Raw genomic sequence first — 18,818 nt, 5'->3', positions numbered from 1 at the left:
GGCAGGCGGATCTCTGTGAGTTTGAGCCCAGCCTGGTCTACAGAGCGAGTTCCAGGACAGCCTCCAAAGCCACGGAGAAACCCTGCCTCGAAAAAACAAAACAAAACAAACAACAACAACAAAACAACGTCATGAAAGTCATGCAAAACAATGTTCTCAGAGCAATGACTCACAACAAGATCCAATACCCATCTACGTTTGACAGATAATGTAAACTGTCATGAGACGAAACCTCACAGTTCTTATAAAGACACGGGGCAAAAGGCGTCAGGTGTGACAACACACAATATAACCACATTTATAAGTACAAAAGTGGGCGGGTTAGTGACTAGAAGAGGCACAGTTTCACAATAGGGAGTTGGTTAAGTCAGCCTAAGTTTAGTTTCTGAAAATTCAGAGATACAAGGTTTCTAATTTGTGCAAGTCACAAGTGTATATATGTGTATGTTACAGTTTTGTAAAATCCTCTTGAAGTTGGGGGTATGCATCAGTGGTAGAGCCCCTGCCTAGAATCCCCCAGTGAGGGGCTGGGGTGTGACTCAGTGGTAGAGCCCCTGCCTAGAATCCCCCAGTGAGGGGCTGGGGGTGTGGCTCAGTGGTAGAGCCCCTGCCTAGAATCCCCCAGTGAGGGGCTGGGGTGTGGCTCAGTGGTAGAGCCCCTGCCTAGAATGCTCCAGTGAGGTACCCTTGAGTTTGATCCCCAGCAGGAGACAGTATAGGGACAGAAGACCTCTTGAAAGTAAAAACAAATGTAAATAAAGTAGGGAAGATCATAGACCATTCCTGACAAGCTGTTTGGTTTTTAGTAAGCCAGGACCCAAATCCATGTGCATGAATTCTGGGGGCGCAGTTATGACATCTGACCTAAGCCAAGCCTGTTGTCTGTCAGGATTACTTTATCCTCTCACCTTTTGTTGCTTTGTTTTGGTTTTTTGAGACAGGGTTTCTCTATGTAGCCCTAACTGTCCTGGAACTCGCTCTGTAGACCAGGATGGCCTCGAACTCACAGAGATCCGCCTGCCTCTGCCTCCCCAGTGCTGGGATTAAAGGCATGAGCCACCACCCAGCTTATCACTTCCCTTTTAAATTCTATTATTTCATGTGTATGGATGCCAGAAGAGGGCATCAGCGCCCTGGGAGCTGGAGTTACAGACAGTGCTGGGAATTGAACCTGGATCCTCAGAAGAGCAGTCAGTGCTCTTGACCACTGAGCCATCTCTCCAGTCCTTTTTCCCTCACTGGAAAGGAAGCTGGAGCATAGATGATAGCGCTGCTCAGGTCACACGGGGTGTACATGTCAAGCCTATCACACAAGCCCGAGGACAGGAAGACCCGCAAGGCGAGTGCCGTGGTGTCAAGGACAATCACACGGGTCCTGTCACTTCAGATCCGCTCTGACACCTTCCAGCTAGGCAATCTTGAACGCGTCTGCGTGCCCGCCCCTGCCTCCACCTCATCTGAAAGTGGCTTCCGGGCCAGTGCTGAGCTCAGGGCTCTGAAAGTTGAAGACTCGGCAGTGTGCTCAGCCACAGGACTGTGCTGACAGCCATGTTCACGGCGGATGCCTGTGTCAGGCATCCGGCTGGGTGTGGCGGCACACGCCTTTCTTCCCAGCACTCGGGAGGCAGAGGCAGGCGGATCTCTGGATATTCGAGGCCAGCCTGGTCTATATAGAGTTCCAGGGCAGCCAGGGCTACATAAGGAGACACTGTCTCAATAATAAAATAAAAATAAATAAAATAATGAGAACTGTTGATGAACCGGGATGTGTCCAGCTGTACACACTGAGGATGTCTGTTACGTTGACCTATATCCACATGGCCCTACTGCTCCCCTGTGCCTCACCTGGAAGCCCTTCCTCCAGCCTCTCTCTCTCTGTCTTTATCTCTGGGAACTGCTCATGACCTGGTTTGGAATGAGTGCCCAGGCATTGCTGTGTGACCTCTGTCAAGCTGGCACCACCTCCCCTTCAGTGCCCCTGGGGAGCACCTGTTGACTCGTTTCCGTGTCTCTAGAATTTGGGCCTGGCCAGGGACACAGCAGCTAGAGCAAATATTTAAGGAATTAAGAAAAAGATTGGAGTTCACGAGTCAAGAGTGACATTGGTTCTCAGGCCTTGCGGACTCTCCTGAAATCCCCCTCCTGACCTCTAGCCCTGCTCTCCCATCTCGTTCAATTCCAGGACATATCAGGGACGAAGCACATTGCACACATAGGTGCCCGCAGCCCCCACCAATCAGGCCTCAAGGCCCCTCAGCGGGACCATTAGGAGGTGTCTGGTTTCCTGCCTGCAAGCCATCTGTCCCTCTACAACAGACTCGTTGGCGCTTCTCCAGGGGTATTTGAGGTCCGCTTGAGGTCAGAAGTTCCCTGGGGGGTTGGCTGCTAATAAGGGTTCCTAACACCCTCTGGAAACTGTCTCTGAACTTCCGAGTCTCTGTGATTAGCTGCCCACCTCAGCGTGTGAACAAGGCAAGCTGCAGGCCACGGACTTGGCTGGTGCTGAGAGGAAAGCCCCCGGGCCCAGCTGCTCCAGCCCACCAGGCCCTGTGCGTCACCCCCTGTGTGACACAGTGCTTCCAGGGGGCAGCGGGAGGCAATGCGGAGGCTCAGTCTGATGCTGCGCCCAGACAGGGACTCTCCTTACTGTTCCCAGCAGGAAAACAAAACCGCTTCATCACAGAGCAGCTGTGAGGTCAAGACAGACACCTAGAAAAGGTCCCGTACACAGAGGTTCCCAACAACCGTTTTTCCTTTTGGAGACGGGTTTTTATGTAGCCCAGGCTGACCCTGAACTCCTGAGCCTCCTGCCTCCACCTCCTGAGTGTGGAGCCTGGGGTGCAGGGGACCGGTCCTGCAACCTCATACAGGCTAGGGAAGCACTCTACCAACTGAGACAGGTGCCAGCCCCTTGACACGTAAGGCCCACGCCCCCATGACACTGGCTGGTCCCCTTGCTTGATGCTCGGGGTCAAGGAGTAGAGTTTCAAAGCTCAGCACTTAGGACTCAGACTCCAGCCTTTGAGGCGAGGCCTCCAGTCCTGGCTCTGCCACGCACTCGCTGCTACGTCACCTCTCTGACCCTAGGTGCCCACATTTCCAAGGTGGACACTGAACAAGCTGGCTGGCGTCTGTTGACACGTGAGATTGGCAGGTGTGACAAAAGGGTCATTCTCGCAATGGCTATTATCAAGGACCTAACGCAGAGCCTGGTTCCCACGGCAGAGCGGTGCCCTCTCCCGCTCTCGCTGTGATTGGAGGGGAGACGCCTTGGTCACGGTCTGGGGCTGCTGAGTGCGTGGGACACACTCCCAATTAAACCGTACCCTGCCCGGCGCTACCTGAGGGACTCCTCCCCATATGACGGGCATCAAAGATGTTCAGGGAAGACCCACACTAGGGCCCCTCCCCTGGCCCATTGGGGTCACTCACCAGGATAGTCGTCACCACCAGTGTCTTGTTGGCTAGAGTCTGTGACAGGTTGATGTCCAGGGTAGTGGCATTCATGGCCAGGGTCCTGTTTGAGTACCACACCCCTATCTGGGGACATAGGAGACAGACGTCATCAGCATACATAGACCCTGTTCATAATATTGGAAGGCTTATGGGCGGCATCCCAGCAGGGCTCTGGTGTCACCCGGGCCTGCTCACCTCACGATGGCCCTGACGGGACTTCTCCAGGATGCGCAGTGTGTAGTTGGTCCTCTGTCCCTTGCTGTTGAACTCAACCCGTCCGGTGAGCCCATCATACTCTACCTAGCAGGGCGGGAGGCGGGGCAGAGGGAGGGGAGGCGGGACCCAGAGGGAGGCGGGAAGGCACAGGGGGGCAGGGTCCCAAAGAGCGCGTAACCCCGACAGGGACGGTGGCAAGGACGGACAGGACGCAGAAACGAGGAGGAGGCCCAGGGGGTGGAGGGTCAGGACGGGGGGGGGGGGGAGTATAGGCAGAGAGGGTAGGCAGGGTAGACACTGTCATTGCCCCTGCCTGAGGCGGTGCTCCCCAACTCCTCCACGCCCCCTTGCCCCTGGCTCACCATGCGCAGGTAGTTCATGAGGCTGGTCCCATGGGGCCAAATGTTGGCCGAAGTGCAGGCCAGTGGCTTGACGCCGATCTCCTGGCTTCGGTTCAGCTCTCGGACAGCGCTAACCACCACGTGCACAGCGTCAAACATCAGGGCCGCAGACAGCTGAACGCAGGGGGAGGCGGGGCGGGGCGAGAAAGCGTCAGCCGCCAAAGGCCCCCACAGGCTCACCCCAACCCTCAGACGCCTGTCTTTGCAGGAGTGGGAGCCGGGAGGTGGGATGGGGGTGCAGGACGGACTACACTGTCTCTCTGGGGACATGGGGGACAGTGGGGGAAGCGTACTGTCTCATGCTTTGGGGGGGCACTGTACACAGCCCTGTCCGTTTGCAGAAGGACATTTCTGTGGTTTTGTTATTTTGCTGTTGTTTGGTTTTTATAAGACAGGGCCTCATGTGGCCCAGGCTGGCCTGGGACTTGAACTGATCCGTCTGTGTCTATCTCTCGAATGCTGGGGTTACAGGCACACGCCACCATGCTTGGCCTGTCTGAGAGTTGTTAGCCTCGACGGCCGGTTGTCTGCCTGAGACAGCCAGGTCTGCATGGTTGAGGTAAGCAGGCGTGAGGTCTGCATGGTTGAGGTAAGCGGGCGTGAGGTCTGCATGGTTGAGGTAAGCGGGCGTGAGGTCTGCATGGTTGAGGTAAGCGGGCGTGACAGCCACTGGTACCGTCCTCATGCACCTGGGGCACATCGTGGTGTGGGAACGCAGAGTGGGTTGAAGTGTTCCTGGGCGTGAAGGGACGTGACTCTGAGCTGGGAGCCCACTTCTAGTACGTCCTGACTGAACTAATAATGGTCACGTTTCAGCCCCTTTCCGAGCTTCATGTCCTCCACTGCAGAGCCGAGGAACAGCTCTGGGGGGTAGAGGGGGATAGATGACCTGCCTCAGAACGAACCGGAAGTGTGGCGGCGCCACGGAGTGAGACCCTGACTCTAAATAAATAAATAATAAAGCAGGAAGTGCGAGTTAGATCTCCCAACCAAGGAGACATTTGATCAAAACCTTGTGAGTGGTGAGCTGCTGGGTCTGTGGGAGATCTATCAAAGTGGGGCCCCGGACAGGGAAGACAAGCGCCCTGAGGCGTGCCTGCCCTGACAGAGGGAGAGGCGGCCTGGGTTAGACTCATCGCAGGGCCTCACTGCGGGGGCCTTGGGTCCCAGAGGGTTCCGGTACGATCAGAGGGAGCTCCACACAATCCCTGTCCCCAGAGTCGGTGCACGGTGTGTCTGAGTGCCGGCCGGTATCCAGGCGCTCACCGCAGGCCCCGGGTAGGTGCTGGCTTCACAGTTCTCCCTCCAGGACATGTTGAGACTACGCACAAACTCCGGGTAGAAGGGATGGGACGTGTTGAACATGGAAAAGCCCAGGATGTTGGAGGAGTCCTCCACAATACCGTCCAGGTGCAGGATGGGGAAGTCCTGGGACCAAGAACAGGGGTGAGGCCTGAGGCAGGCGGGAACTGGGAGACACGGGGCGCAGGCGTTGGCGGGGGGCAGAGGTCAGGCTACGTACCATGGTGGTGAGGATGTACTTGTAAAACGCTGATGTCATTCCCAGCTCCGAAGCCTGGAGAACACAGGAGAGGCCAAGGGGCAGAGAAAGGGGTGCGGGACCCCAAGAGGGGAAGAGAGATTTAGAGGCGGGTCTGGTCAGAAGACATCCAGACAGAAAGAACAAGCAGGAGACAAGTAAGGGTCCCTTGTGTCCCACCGCACTGGCTGGGGCCAGGGAAATCCGTTTTCCCAGCAGGGGATGGGGCCCTCGGATGTCTACTGTTTCCTATGAAGGCTTTCAAAACCTCCTCCTGGAGACAAACGGAAGCCTGGGGAATGGGGCAGGCCGGGACAGAGTCCTTAACCTTACCCCTAAGCCACCCAAAAGCATTGGCGCTGCCAATGTTTAGGGCTCAACCTGTTTGTCCATCTATCAAAAAAGCACCCGGTTGCCAGGCCTTGGGGCACGGGGCTGTAATCCCAGCTGCTCAGATGGCTTAAGCTGTCTGGGCTACAGAGTGAGTTTAAGGCCACTGCGCAACTTTAGAAGATCTTGGCTCATACAAAAGTTAAACGCGACTGAGGACAGAGCTCAGTGGCAAAGCCCTTGACTGGCGGTTATGAGGTCCCCAGATCCAATCCCCAGAAACATCCAAAGGAAAGAGGAAAAGGAAGGAAGGGGAGGGGAGGGGAGGGGAGGACAGACAATAGGAGGGGGGCGGGAGGGGGAGAAAAGGGAGGGAATTCTGCAATTGAAGGCGATCAGTCAGAATCTCGGGGTTCATTGCTGGAGCCCCTCCTCCTTACAGTCCTCGGGGAGGACTGACTGGGTAACTCCCATCCAGACCCCACATGAGAGTTCTAAGAGCACAGGGCTCCAGCTTGTAACTAGCGGAGTAGGAGCAGGGCTTGTCCACATGGGTATCAGGGAAGGGCGGGATGGAAGAGACGTCACTACACAGTTCCATGGGAGAGATCTCTCTGCCCAGGTGGCCTGCCAACCCGGTGCCTCTTCCCTAAGCCCTCTCTATCCTCAAGAGCCTGTTCAACACTTCTTCCTGCAGGCTATGATCAGCAGTGACATATGGTTTTAATTAAGAGAAAAATAAACGGAAAACAAACGGAGAAAAATAATACAGATTTGATTATCAAGAAAAATTAAGCGCAGGGGAAGTGAATGAATGATTAATGAGTGTGGCTCACGGATGGATGGGATGTGCTAGGCCCGTGGGCAGAGGTCTTGGTGCTCCAGAATCCCAGATTCTATGTCTACACAACGTTCAAAGTATCTGCTCTGTGAGGTGGCGGGGAGCCCCAGTTAAGGAAGTTTGTAAACCCTCAACACAGAGCTCCAAGAAAAATCCTAAAGTTCTCACGTCCAAGGTCAGCCTGAACTACCCTCAGGGAGATATCTGGCCTCGCCAACATCAAGGGCTGGAGAGATGGCTCTGCGGTTAGGAGTGTGTACCTCTTCTGCAGAGGACCTGAGTTCGATTCCCGGCACCCACATGGCTCACAAGCACCTGTGACTCCAGCTCCAGGGGAGTCCCACACCTTTGGCACGGGCACTTACGTGCACACACACCCCCCCACATACATAATTAGAAATTATAAATCTTCTTAAAAAGAAACAAGGCACGGCAACAACAGAGCCCTGAAGAGTGATGATGAGTCAGACGTTTAGTCCGGGTCAATGTGGCTCGGGGGACTTTCCCCCCTGCAGGCTCGCTGCCCTCCCAAGCCAAAGAGGTGTCTGCACTGCACAGAGATAGCAGATGAAGAGGAGGACCATCCCGGCTCGTGTGAGGAGGAAACTCTCAAACAAACAGACGCTATGAAACCCACAACCCCCCACGGAGGTGTGCGTCCCCCAGCTCTGTGGAAGCGAGGGGACCCACCTTACGGAGGACGAGGTGGGATATGGACGCGTTGGCATCGATGATGATGGTGGACACTTTGTCATCTCGGATCTCCTTGAGTAGCGGCGTGGGGTCCCGGCTATCGTCCAGCATCCTCACAGACAGTGTCTCCTTGGAGATGAGGAAACCCCGCACCAGTTCTTCCAAGCGTAACAAGCCTGAGGGAGGGCGGGACCCCATGTTAGAGCCTGCCCGGACACAAAGCCCACGATGTTTCTGTCCTTCTCCCAGCATGGGGCAGACACGCTAAGAAGATGGAGTGGCTGTTTCTGGAACAGCTGGGGCCCTTGGGGCACTGGGTTTGGGGACTTAAAGCTTGGAGAGATTTCCCCCAAGTAAAATCCCCTCTGAGACATATCCCCAGATTCCCACATGCCTGACCACACACCGCAATGTCCGACACACTTAATTGTCTCCTCTGCCCGTCTCCCTCCTTCGGGTGACGGGCAATCGCTATGTGGCCCTTGCTCAAGCCAGGACCTCGATGGCAGGCTGGGTTCTTCTTTTGCTTCCCTCACTCACCCAGTCTCTGCTTCAAAACACATCCGTTCCTATCATGCCACACCGCGGTCACCGCCCTGGCGCGAGCCATGCCATCTCTCGCCTCTTGCATTGGCCACGCTGGCTCGAGTCCGCTCCCCAGAGTGGTGGAAGCAGATGTGGCCCTGCTCTGTGCCAAGCGTCTCGTCTCCTCTCTGTCACTTAACGCTTCTGCTTGCTCCAGCCACACAGAGTCAGCGTCCTGCCCCCTCTGCCTGGGACTCCATTTCTCCAGGAACCTCCACGGCTAATCCGGCCCCGCCCCAGCTGGGTCCTCAGACTCCGCCTTCTCTAAGAGACCACGCCCACTAGTTCCCCTACCCCGCAACGCCAGTCCATAAGACCTCCTTTCTCCTGAGAACTTACTCTAAGAATCAGACAAGGGGATTGACTTGGAAAGGAGGACTAGCGAGGACAAGCATTTGTGTCGAACCCTCTCAAGGCTGTCCTCCTAACACGAGAGTCTGACGCGTGAGCACTCACAACATCCAGGAAGAGAAATTCCTTCGGTAAGTTCCAAAGCTCAGTCCTCTCCCCACAGCCTCCACACTCGCCACCTGCCCCCAGACCACCACACTTGAACGTCTCTGAGAACACCACACCCAACGCGCACTCTCGAGCAGGTTGCCCTCCCTTCCCTCCTGAGTCCTGGTGTCAGTCACAACCTGAGCACCCTCCCTTACCCCGTCCAACTTTTCTCCTCAGGGAGGCCTGGCGCTCCGTCCACCGCCACCCTTTCACCTAAGGCGCGTCTCCTGCCTCCTGCGCTTCTCCTGACACACTGGTATCCCTATGCAGTCTGTCACGTCTCCCCGCGAAACGGATCTGACCCCTCACCCCGTGCTGTGGCTTGGAAACCACTAAGGCTTCCCTGACCCCATCACTTCACTGTTCCATGCTCTGACCTCCGGGACTTCTTGGGGGCTGCACTCTAGAGCCTTCCACCTCTGCCCCACAAGGTCCCCCATCAGACCATAGTCGCCCAAACGCTTCAAGTTCAGCTTAGAGGTAGCATTCTTAGGATATGGGCTCCGAGCCTCGCAGACGGTCGGACCCCTTCCCAAAGGCCCAGCCCATCTCTTGGGAGCCCATGTACCCTCTGCGCCCCAAGGGCTCCATGGCCTGAGGCCTCCCCTAGACTGAGAGCTGCATGGGGGGGGGCAATTACCAGCAAACCGAGATGTAAATACATATGAAAATGTACACTGACTAAAAATCAATAATACATTTTTAAAATTATGCCCTAGCACTGCCCCCTGCCATCCACAAGCCTGGTGAGAACTGGCAAAAAGAGTTCACCACCGGTGAACCATACCGGGGACGAGAGGGTAGAGTCTACGGAACCAAGCATCCCAGTTCCTAACGGGGGAAAGGACGGTGGGAAGTTGAGGGTGCCTGGTGGGGCCAGGGAGCCGTGCGGGCTCTCGGGAAGGGCCTCGAGAAAGCGTAGACAGACCCCCGTTCGCCCTCACACTCAGCCTTGGCGCAGATGAGGCTAGCCGAGGGGTAGTTAAAGGACTTGAGGATTCGGGAGACCGCCAGGCTGACGTCCTCATTACTGGGGTACAGGCTGACGGATGCGAAGCGAAGGTACTGGAGGCGGGGCGTCTCCTCAGGACCCACCTTGATGTGGGGGATCTGGACAGAAAGGGAGGTGTCGCTCACGGGGATCCAAGCCCCGCCCCGCCCCCAATCCCCGCTCCGCCCCAATCCCCGCCCCGCCCCCAAGCCCCGCCCCTCAACCCGCCCCAAGCCCCGCCTCACCTCCTTCTCCCCACAGATATGGCTCACGGTGGAGGCAGAAGCTGGGCTGGAGGAGGGTCCCAGGACAGACACGACCCCCTTGGGCAGGATCTGACACACTGTGAGGGGAGGAGACCGGAGTCAGGGAGTCTCTGCTTCTGCTCCCGATCCGCCCGCAGGAGACTGCCCTGGCCCCGCCCCGGAGAGGACCCAGAGGCTCGGAGCTGTGGGATCCCCGTCCACTGCCTTGGATTCCAGAGGACCAGTCCCTGGGCTGCTCAGACAGAGGGAGGCAGAGAGAGACAGCCAAGCCAAGAACATGTGAAAGCGTGTGTGTGTGTGTGTGTGTGTGTGTGTGTGTGTGTGTGTGTGTGTGTGTGTGTGTGCCTGTGTGTGTGTGCGCATGTGTGTGTGTGCCTGTGTGTGTGTCCAGGCTGTCCTGGATGTTGCTATGTAAACAAGACTGGCCTTGAGCCCATATTCCTCTGGCCTGGGCGTCCCAATGCTGGGCCCACAGGCCTGCACCAGCATGCCCAGCTCTGTGGGCCTCCTTCTGAAACGCAAAACAGGAGCTGGCTTCCTCTGCCTGGCAAGCGTCAGTCACTCTGCTGCCCTGGATGCCCTCCCGGTGGGTGAAGCTAGCACCTGAAGCCGGTTATGTGTAGTGAATGAGGCGGCTGGTGCGTGCCTGAGTTGGCCATCCTGAAGTAGGGCAGAGGTGCAGGGGATGGAGGGGAGATGGGCAGGAAAAGGATCTGGAGACAAGTGAGGGGCGGGACTAACGGCTCTCGGAGAGCGATGGGGAGAGAGCAAGGACCACTTTCAGACATGTGCTCTGTGCAATGGCGGGCCTTCAACACGGAGGACACAGAAGGAACAAGATTGGACCGAGATGCCACGTCCCGTTTAGATGCTTTAGGTTAGCCATGGCAGGAACTCTGAGGCTAGAGGTCGTCTTAGAACACTTGACTAGAAATGTATGAGGCCGTGGCGGTAATGGAGGGAAGGAGAGAGAGACAGAGAAAGGATGAGAATATAAATCCCCACTGAAGGGATTACACACTAATTTCAGACGTGGCTACATCTAGGAGCTCATGATTTCCCAGGATTCTGCCAGGAATGGCCGTATTCTACAGATTCTACAGGAATCTCTCTCTCTAACGTGGGTCCCGATTTCCTTTGACTTGGCTTCCTTTTCAGGATCCCTTCAAACACATAATGACTCCAGCTGCCCAAGATGGCCTCACCCCACACCCTGTTCCTTGGCTCAAGCCTAAGTGCATGGCTGGACTACCATCTGCCTCTGCCTCAGCTTCTCCCAGACCGTGTCTGTGACAGGCCAATCAAAAAGGCCTGGACAGTGCCTTCTCCTTCTCAGTGATTGGAAACACCCGCAATCTAAGAAAGCTCATGTGAGGTCCGCGGGAAAGCAAACTGTTTACATGCTTACTTATTTGTTGTGCTTGGAATCAAACCCATGCATTTTTTTTTCGAGACAGGGTTTCTCTGTGGCTTTGGAGGCTGTCCTGGAACTCGCTCTGTCGACCAGGCTGGCCTCAAACTCACAGAGATCCGCCTGCCTCTGCCTCCCGAGTGCTGGGATTAAAGGCGTGCGCCACCAACGCCCGGCCAAACCCATGTATTATGGGTACTAAGCTAAGGCTAATCTCAGGCCTAACAAGTCTGTTGTTTGGTTTGGTTTGGTTTTTCAGGCTGGCCCGAAACTCACTCTGTAGCCAAAACTGGCTTAAAATTCACTGCAACTCTCCTGCCTCAGCCTTCTAAGTACTGAGACTACAGGGGGGAGCCACCATGCCCAGCATAAAACATGTCTTAATGCAGAAGGTTGCAAAGAGCTGTGACCCCAGCCCAGCGGGGTTAAGTGCTCTGGTTAGTTTTCTCAACATGGAGCCTCAAGTGAGGAGCTGCTTCTGTCAGGGTGGCCTGTATGGAGTGTTTGCTTGATTGATGGCTCAACCCACTGTGGGTGGCAATACCCCTGGGGGTATCTGAGGCTGGCCATGGGGGTATCTGAGCAAGCCAGGAAGAGCAAGCCAGTAATCAGCACTCCTCCATGGTCTCTGCTTCAGGCCCTGCCCTGAGTTCCTGCCCTGGCTTCCCTCCACGACGGACTGCACAACCTGTAAACTAAGATAAACCCTTTTCTCCCCAAGTTGATTTTGGTCAGAGTTTTGTCATAGCTACAAACAGCAGACTAGCAGACTAGGATAGCAGGTACTACCATTTACCAGGGCCACGAGTACCAAGGGACACTTCTGTAGCCCTCCCATGGGACCAGCCATCTCTGCAAGGCCTGCTGGAACACAGCCACACTCCACTGCCTGCTCGCCTGCCCCAGAATGCCTTTCCTGACCCGCCGGGGAGCTGTAAAGTGCCTGAACCCCACAACCCCGCAGCATCCACTCCCTTGAAGCAGAGACGAGCATGAAGGAAGGTGGCAGGTGTGAGGAGATGAGTGGAAAGTTGAGCCAGGAGGCCAAGGCCAGAGAGACTGGCTGAGGCCCCACCTGCCCCGCCTCGCCCCATGCCCGCCCCCGCCTCGCCCCACGCCCCCGCGGCCCCGCTCACTGGTGTCCGTGGTGTCGTACTGGCTGTCCCGCTGCAGCTCGAAGACATCTACTTCCACTCGGGCCTTGGCTGGGACCTCGATGATCCCGTTGATCTGTTCCCGGGCCAGGGCCAGGGCCAGACGCTCACCGCGGCCACACACGGTTTGGTCGTCCAGGATTGCAGCTGAGAGGAAACAGGAGTTGGGAGGGGCCAGAGTCCTGGGGCCCAAGAAAGGGTGGCTGTGGGGTCTTGGATTTGTGGCCTCTGGAGAGAAGGGGGTGTGTGGGTATAAAGGGTCTGATTCCTGGATCTGAGACGGGAGAGCGGGTTGTCTGGGCTCCTGGGTCTAGGGGAAGGAGAAGCTGGGGACCAGAGCACTTTGGTGCCAAGATGCTTGAGGCCCCCGGAGGGGCCTGGAGGGAGAGTTTCTGAGGAGTCAGGGCGCTGGGGCCTCACCCATGCGCAGTGATGACAGCACCTGGCAGCTGGGGTGGGCGAAGGCAACTATCAGCAGCAGCAGCAGCTCAGCCGGCATCTTCCTCTCCTCCTCATGGGGACGCAGCTGCCGCGGCCCCCACTCGCCACCTGCAAAGAGACCCCCAGCCCCAGGGGAGATGGCTGATGTTCGGGGCAGAGTCTCTTAGGGCGACTGCTGGATAGGGTGGCAAGCACAGTCCTCCTAGGCATCACTGGGGAGGACCGCACAGTTCTGAAAAGGCCTGCCTCACTGGGGACAGACACCACGCTCATAGTTCTGAGCCCTGGAAGACGGAAAGGTCAGAGGTCACGGGTAAGACAGCCACTGCTAACAATTTCAAGTAGGGGTGATTCTGGGGGCCAGCCCCACGCCAACAGGAAACTGGGAAGTGCCACCATCACCCCAGTCCCGCCCCTGTCTCTGGGCAGGCAGCCGTTACTAAGCAACAGAAACTGGCTGGAGAGGATGCAGTGGTTGCTAGGCAACCCCATCCCAAGCCTCACTTGCCACCTTCCTGATGTCCCTGGTTCCCACAATCCCATGGGAGAGAGAGGCCTGGGCACCCAGGGTCTGATAGGTGAAAGTAAAAGGAAATATGGTGAGGGGGAAGGAGGGAGAGAGAGAGGGAGAGAGAGAGAGAGAGAGAGAGAGAGAGAGGGGGGGACTCCACATAGAACCTAAAAAGAGAGCGCAGAAGAAAAAGAGGAAGTAGAAAAAAGTATCCGATGAGAGGCTGCAAAAAGATGCAGAGACTCGGGAAATGAGAAGGGAACACAGGCAGACAGACAACAGAAACAGCTAAAAAGAAACGGAGAGAACAGGAGGGGGCTGAAGGAAGTTAGAGACCAGACTGGGAGTGAGACAGAGAAGGGGGGGCAGGAGGGTCTGAGGCAAAGGATGGAAGCTGGAGAAAGGGAGGATAAAGGCAGACAGGGAGGGGGCAGTGCATGGGTACCGGTGAGAAGATGGGACAGAACACGGGACAGGCACAGACGGACTCGCAGACCAGTGAGAGTCTGATAGGGAAAAGGAAAGCGAGGGTCTGATACGGAAAAGGAAAGCTGGGAGACCGCTGCTGCACTCTGTTTGTTCTGGGGAGCTGGGGTACGCAACGTCTGCCCACGGACCTAGCCTCAGCCCGTCCGGGTGTGCTCTGGGCACTCCAGTGCACCCTGTTTGTTCTGGGGAGCTGGGGTACGCGACGTCTGCTCACGGACCTAGCCTCAGCCCGTCCGGGTGTGCTCTGGGCACTCCACACAGATCTTTGGACATGTGGCCACTGGGTGGAATGCGTTTTGCTAGGCGTGCACACGGGTCCCGGGCACCTGGTTGTAGACCATGCGCCAGGGCCAGGGGGTTATTGTAGAGCCCAGAGCACTATGAAGTAAGTGTGTCTAATGTCCTCCTGCATCCCACCTGGCCCCACGGAAAGACTTCAGCCGGTGACGAGCCAGAATGAGGAGCGCTGGGAAAGGGCCAAGCTTGAAGCCGGCTTCCACGGCAGAGAAGTCCAGGCCAAGGAGAAAGGGTATCAGCCCTACGCTTGCCCCTACTTCCTGGGTGACCTTGAGAAAGAACCTCCCCACGCCCCTCAGCCTTTGGTAAGGAGAGCCTGAGGGACAGGAGGGCATGCTCAACAGACTGGTTGACGGCAGACTGCAATTTAGAGCTAATGTGGAGGCTTGACCAGGACAGAGGAGCAAGGAATTCTGGGAGAGCTAGAAGGAGAGTTCTCAAGGGGAAGAGCAGGAGGGAGGGGTTCATCCTGGGACATCTGGGAGAAACGGGGACTGGGGACTACAGACACAAAGACTGAGACAGGGCAGAAGGGCAGGGACCCACAGGTGGCAGGCACAGGTGGGTCAGGACAAGCACACTCTGGGTGGCAACCACAGAGGTCCCGGAGCACAGGCACAGGAAGATAGCCCCAAAGTGGTCACACCGCTAAGTGGGGGCAAGGACAGGCGCTAAGTAAGGCATCCACACCAGGACGCAAATCCTACCCTCTGGAGGCAGGGGGATCGCTGTGAGTTTGAGCCTACTCTATGTGGCACAGTGAATCGTTGGACATATTAGGTTACAGAGTTAGACCCCGTCTCAAAAACAAACAAACAAAGACATTGCAAAGGAGCAGACGAGGAATGCAAGCAGGAGCAGGGACCGGGCAAGCCCAGGACTCGAAGATCCGAGGCTCAGGCCAGGACGGTACGGAAAAACAGAGCCAACCACAGAGGAGAGCTGGGGGGGGCGGGCCCTACAGGTTGGAGGAGAGACCTCAGCAAGAGGAGAGTCACCCCAAGGGCAGGAGGCAAGCAGGAGAAGAGAGGCCGGAAGACCACTGCAAGTATAAAAGCCAGGGGAGGGCAGGGTGTGGTGGCACACACCTGTAATACCAGCCATCAGCAGCCAGAGGACCATGAGTTCAAAGCCAGCCTCAGCTACAAAGTGAGTTCAAGGCTAGCCTGGGCCATAGGAAACCCCGTCTCCAAAAGCAGAACAAACGAGCAAAAAGAACTATAGGGAGCAAAGAAAGAAACAAAAACTGATGAGAGAGAGAGACCGTCTGAGACAGACACACACAGAGTGTGAGCAAGGCAGGCAGACAGACAGACAGACACACAGACACACAGCAGCCTACAGAAGCCGAGGCCATAGGGCATGGGAGAATCACACAGGGAGAGAGGGCTGACCACACAGACTAGAGCGGGAATGAGCCAGGAGGGAAACTGAGGCACATCAGCCCCCCCCTCAGGTGCAGAAATTCAGTGAGGCCTGCAGGAGGGCAGAGGATCCCAGAGCTCCCAGTCCAGGGGTGCCAAGAGGGGCGGAGGCAGAAAGACCAGGCGGTGTGGTTCAGGAGTGGGAAGAGAGGCTGGGAGGGTGGATGGGAGAGCCAGGGCACAAGCCAGGGACCAGGGGAGAGGGGGCAGCTACAGAGGGGAAGATTGGGGACCCGCGCTGGGTCTGGGGGAGGAAAGTTGGAAAGTGAGAGAGGAACTCTGGAGGTGGAGAGGACAGGGCAAAGAAGGAAAGACGTGTGGGAAGGAGGCTAGCTGGGAATCTGCGTCTCCTACTGAGACAGGGTTAGGAGGACAGGGAAGTTGCGCACAGTCGGACAGGCCCGGGGGACAGGCGAGAGAGGCAGGCTTGAAAATGCAAAGGCATTTCCAGGAGACAAGAGGTGCAAGGGGACCCGGCCTATGGAAAGGCAGAGAAAGCGGAGGGGGAAGAGAGAGGAAATCAGCGCACAAGTCAGAAGCCCGTTGGGTCTGGGACCAAAAGCTTGGAGAAGAAGCGAGCCAGAGCCCCCGTGAAGCGAGATAGCACAGGGCCAGCCGAGCCCACAGGACCGGGGCAGTCTGGGACTGAGGGCAGGTGTGAGGTGTGTGCCCAGAAGTGAGGATGAGGAAAGGCCGCGGAGGATGAGACGTTGAGAGGGAGGGCACAAAACAGTGGGGAGTGGGTTCCTTGCCATCCACGGGTGGCAGGGACTGTGGGGGCCCTGCCAGCCGGACAGGGAGCCTGGCCTTGCAGGACCCAGGACCCAGCCCAGTCCCCGCCCTGCAAACACTCACGGATCCTGGTGGGACGGAGAGCTGGGCTCCCTCGAGGCCCGAGGGACGCCAGGCAGGAGATGCTCCGACTCCGGGTGCTGGTGAGGCTGGGGCCGGGGGAGAGGGCAGTCCACTGGGCCCCCTCCCCCGCCGCCGGCGGTGGCCCCCAACTAATCCAAAGCGGTGTCTCCCCGGCAGCGGGGAGGAAGGACAGGTGGAAAAGCAAAGGGCGGGCCAGGAGGGGAGGAAGGGGAAAGGAGAAAATGGAGGAGAGAAGGGGAGAGCGGAGAGGGGGAAGGAGCAAACGGAGGGGAAGGAGGGAGGAAAGGAGGAGAGGAAGGTGAAAACGGAAGGGAGGGGGCACAGGCAAAGCCGGGGGAGGGGGAAGCCGGCCCAGGAAAGGGCCCCCGCCCCCTCCCCTAGCCAGGCCGGCCTGGGGGGGGCACAGGGGGCGAGGACTGCGTGGAGAAAAGAAAGCCGGCCATCGGGAGACGTGGGGGAGGGGAGGGCCTGCTGGGGGGGAGGGGGCCGCCCCCTTCCCCCCCTTCCCCCGGAGCCTCGGCCCTGCCCTGGATGAGGCTAGGGCCCGGAGTCCTCAAGCCCTCAGTCCCCACGGGAGAAGCATGCTTGGGGGCCAGGAGAGGCCGGGCAGGGACCGGGGACACCGAGAAGGGGGCAGAAGGGGCGGAGGGACGAGGCGGGTGGGAGGGAGGAGAGGATGGAGAGAAGCAGGTGGAACGCGAAGGCAGGCGGGGGAGGGTGGGGTGTCCCGGGGGCGGCCCGCTCTCGGTGGGAGGGTCTGGCGGCGGTCTCTGGTCCCCCCACCCCGTGAGCAGCAGCCGCCGCTGGCGGCTCCGTGTCCCCAGCCGGGCCTGCGTCCCTGCTGCCGGCCGGCCGGCCGCTACTACCGCTGCCGCCGCCGCTCCTTCTCCCCTCCTGGGCCGCCGCCTGCCCGCCCGCCCGCCCGCGCTGGGTCCTGGAGCGCGGGGGGGTGGTGGTGGTGGTGGAGGGGAGAGATGGAGGGAGGGAGGGAGGCAGGGAGGAGGGCGGGCTGGAGGAAGGGAGGGAGGCAGGCAGGGAGCAAGGAGGGAGGGGAGCAGGGGAGGGGGAGATCGTATTGGTCGGGGCAGGGGGGCCCTGCGAGGGGAATGCTGATGAGAAGAGCGAGCTGCATTGGATGAAGGGCCCCCCCCCCCGGGGCCACCCCCTCCAACCACACCATGCCACCGCCCTGCCCAGGCAGTCCTGGGTACTGGAGCCCATGGAGATGAGCGGCTTGGATGGGGAGAACTGAGGAAGGGCCTAGAGGTGGCGAGAGGGGACTACAGATGGAGAAAAAAACACAAGAAACAGAAAGACAGCATCAAGACCCCACAGAGGGGGGGCCTAGGTCCACAAGGCCAACGACAGGGCATTAATAAGAAGGAAGCCACACGAGGACAGAGAGCAGCTTAGGGACAGAGATGTCTGAAGGTGGGGAAGAGGCCAGAGACAGAGGGACAGACGCAGAAAGACTCCTCTGGATAGAGAGCCATACCCAGAAGGGAGACAGACCAGAGAGCAGAGAGCGAGGAGAGGTCATTGAATCAGGGGACACAGTCCCACGGGGGGGGGAGGGAGACCCACAGTCATGTGACTCGTAGCCCTGAGAGGCCCACTGAGGCAGGCATGGCTAGCTGGTGATGACAAGGGGAGGCGGCTGGGACTTCTCCACTATGCACAGAGGACTCCCGGGGACCCGCGGGGTTGAGTGGGAAGGGAGACCTCCATCTTCCACTCACTTAGGCAGTGGGGAGGGGTGACAAAAATGGCAGGGAACACTGCTGCCTCTCTGAGGGAGCCCAGAAGGGCAGGGGGATGGAATGGAGAACCAACATACATCTTCACGTGGGGGTGGGTGGTGCATGGCTGGGTGTGTGTGTGTGGGGGGTGAAATTTGGGGGGAAGGAACATGACAGTTGGTGCTGAAGGCTGAGCCCGTGACTCACCACCACCCCCAGGCTCGTGATGGGGCGGAGACACTGACACTCTCACGTGCAGCCCCCGGCACATGTGACCACATGCCTCGCACACACGGTTGGCACGTGGCAGTTCAGACTACACCAGGCCTGGCATGGCGAGCTCTGACTATGTGGGACGTACCCAACAAACACGTGACATGTCACCTGACCCTGAAGGACCACCAGTTTTGTATACGCCTCTTCATCCTAGCCTACTGGGGTTAACACCTGCAGTCTCCTTAACACTGCTCCAACCGAGCTTAGGGTCAGTACTCCGGGCCTGCCTCTGGGTCTTTGCGGATCCAGGTGCGTTCACCATCCGACCTCCCTGTCTGTCCCCAAAAATTCCAGTCCAGTGCCACCACCAGAATGTCTGACCAGGCCTCAGCTTCCTCTGCAGAGACAGGATTTTGCCAGCCCAAATAAGTTGGGGTGTC

General features: G+C 57.9%; 1 protein-coding gene across 4 annotated transcripts in view; it reads right to left on the bottom strand.

Annotated features, from left to right (window-relative positions):
• The window catches only part of Grik5 (glutamate ionotropic receptor kainate type subunit 5), a 64,994-nt gene extending 47,704 nt beyond the window's left edge, over positions 1–17,290 (bottom strand). The window contains exons 1-12 of one of the 4 annotated variants that reach the window (XM_040734295.1): positions 16,403–17,290; positions 15,212–15,341; positions 12,806–12,934; positions 12,368–12,532; positions 9,800–9,897; positions 9,508–9,673; positions 7,475–7,653; positions 5,596–5,649; positions 5,340–5,501; positions 4,035–4,187; positions 3,652–3,756; positions 3,433–3,540 (exon numbers count right to left, since the gene is read on the bottom strand). In XM_040734295.1, coding sequence (XP_040590229.1) covers positions 3,433–3,540; positions 3,652–3,756; positions 4,035–4,187; positions 5,340–5,501; positions 5,596–5,649; positions 7,475–7,653; positions 9,508–9,673; positions 9,800–9,897; positions 12,368–12,532; positions 12,806–12,934; positions 15,212–15,245 — 1,353 coding nt within the window. In that variant the 5' untranslated portion in view covers positions 15,246–15,341; positions 16,403–17,290. The remainder of the gene's footprint in view (positions 1–3,432; positions 3,541–3,651; positions 3,757–4,034; positions 4,188–5,339; positions 5,502–5,595; positions 5,650–7,474; positions 7,654–9,507; positions 9,674–9,799; positions 9,898–12,367; positions 12,533–12,805; positions 12,935–15,211; positions 15,342–16,402) is intronic. The other 3 variants (XM_040734296.1, XM_040734298.1, XM_040734297.1) reach the window with 3 other exon arrangements.
• Between the last annotated feature and the right edge of the window lie 1,528 nt (positions 17,291–18,818).

Source organism: Mesocricetus auratus, unplaced genomic scaffold (assembly GCF_017639785.1).
Source record: "Mesocricetus auratus isolate SY011 unplaced genomic scaffold, BCM_Maur_2.0 Super-Scaffold_100038, whole genome shotgun sequence".
Classification (NCBI taxonomy): domain Eukaryota; kingdom Metazoa; phylum Chordata; class Mammalia; order Rodentia; family Cricetidae; genus Mesocricetus; species Mesocricetus auratus.
The sequence above is the reverse complement of the archived record's forward strand: the minus strand, read 5'-3'. Positions and strand labels throughout refer to the sequence as shown.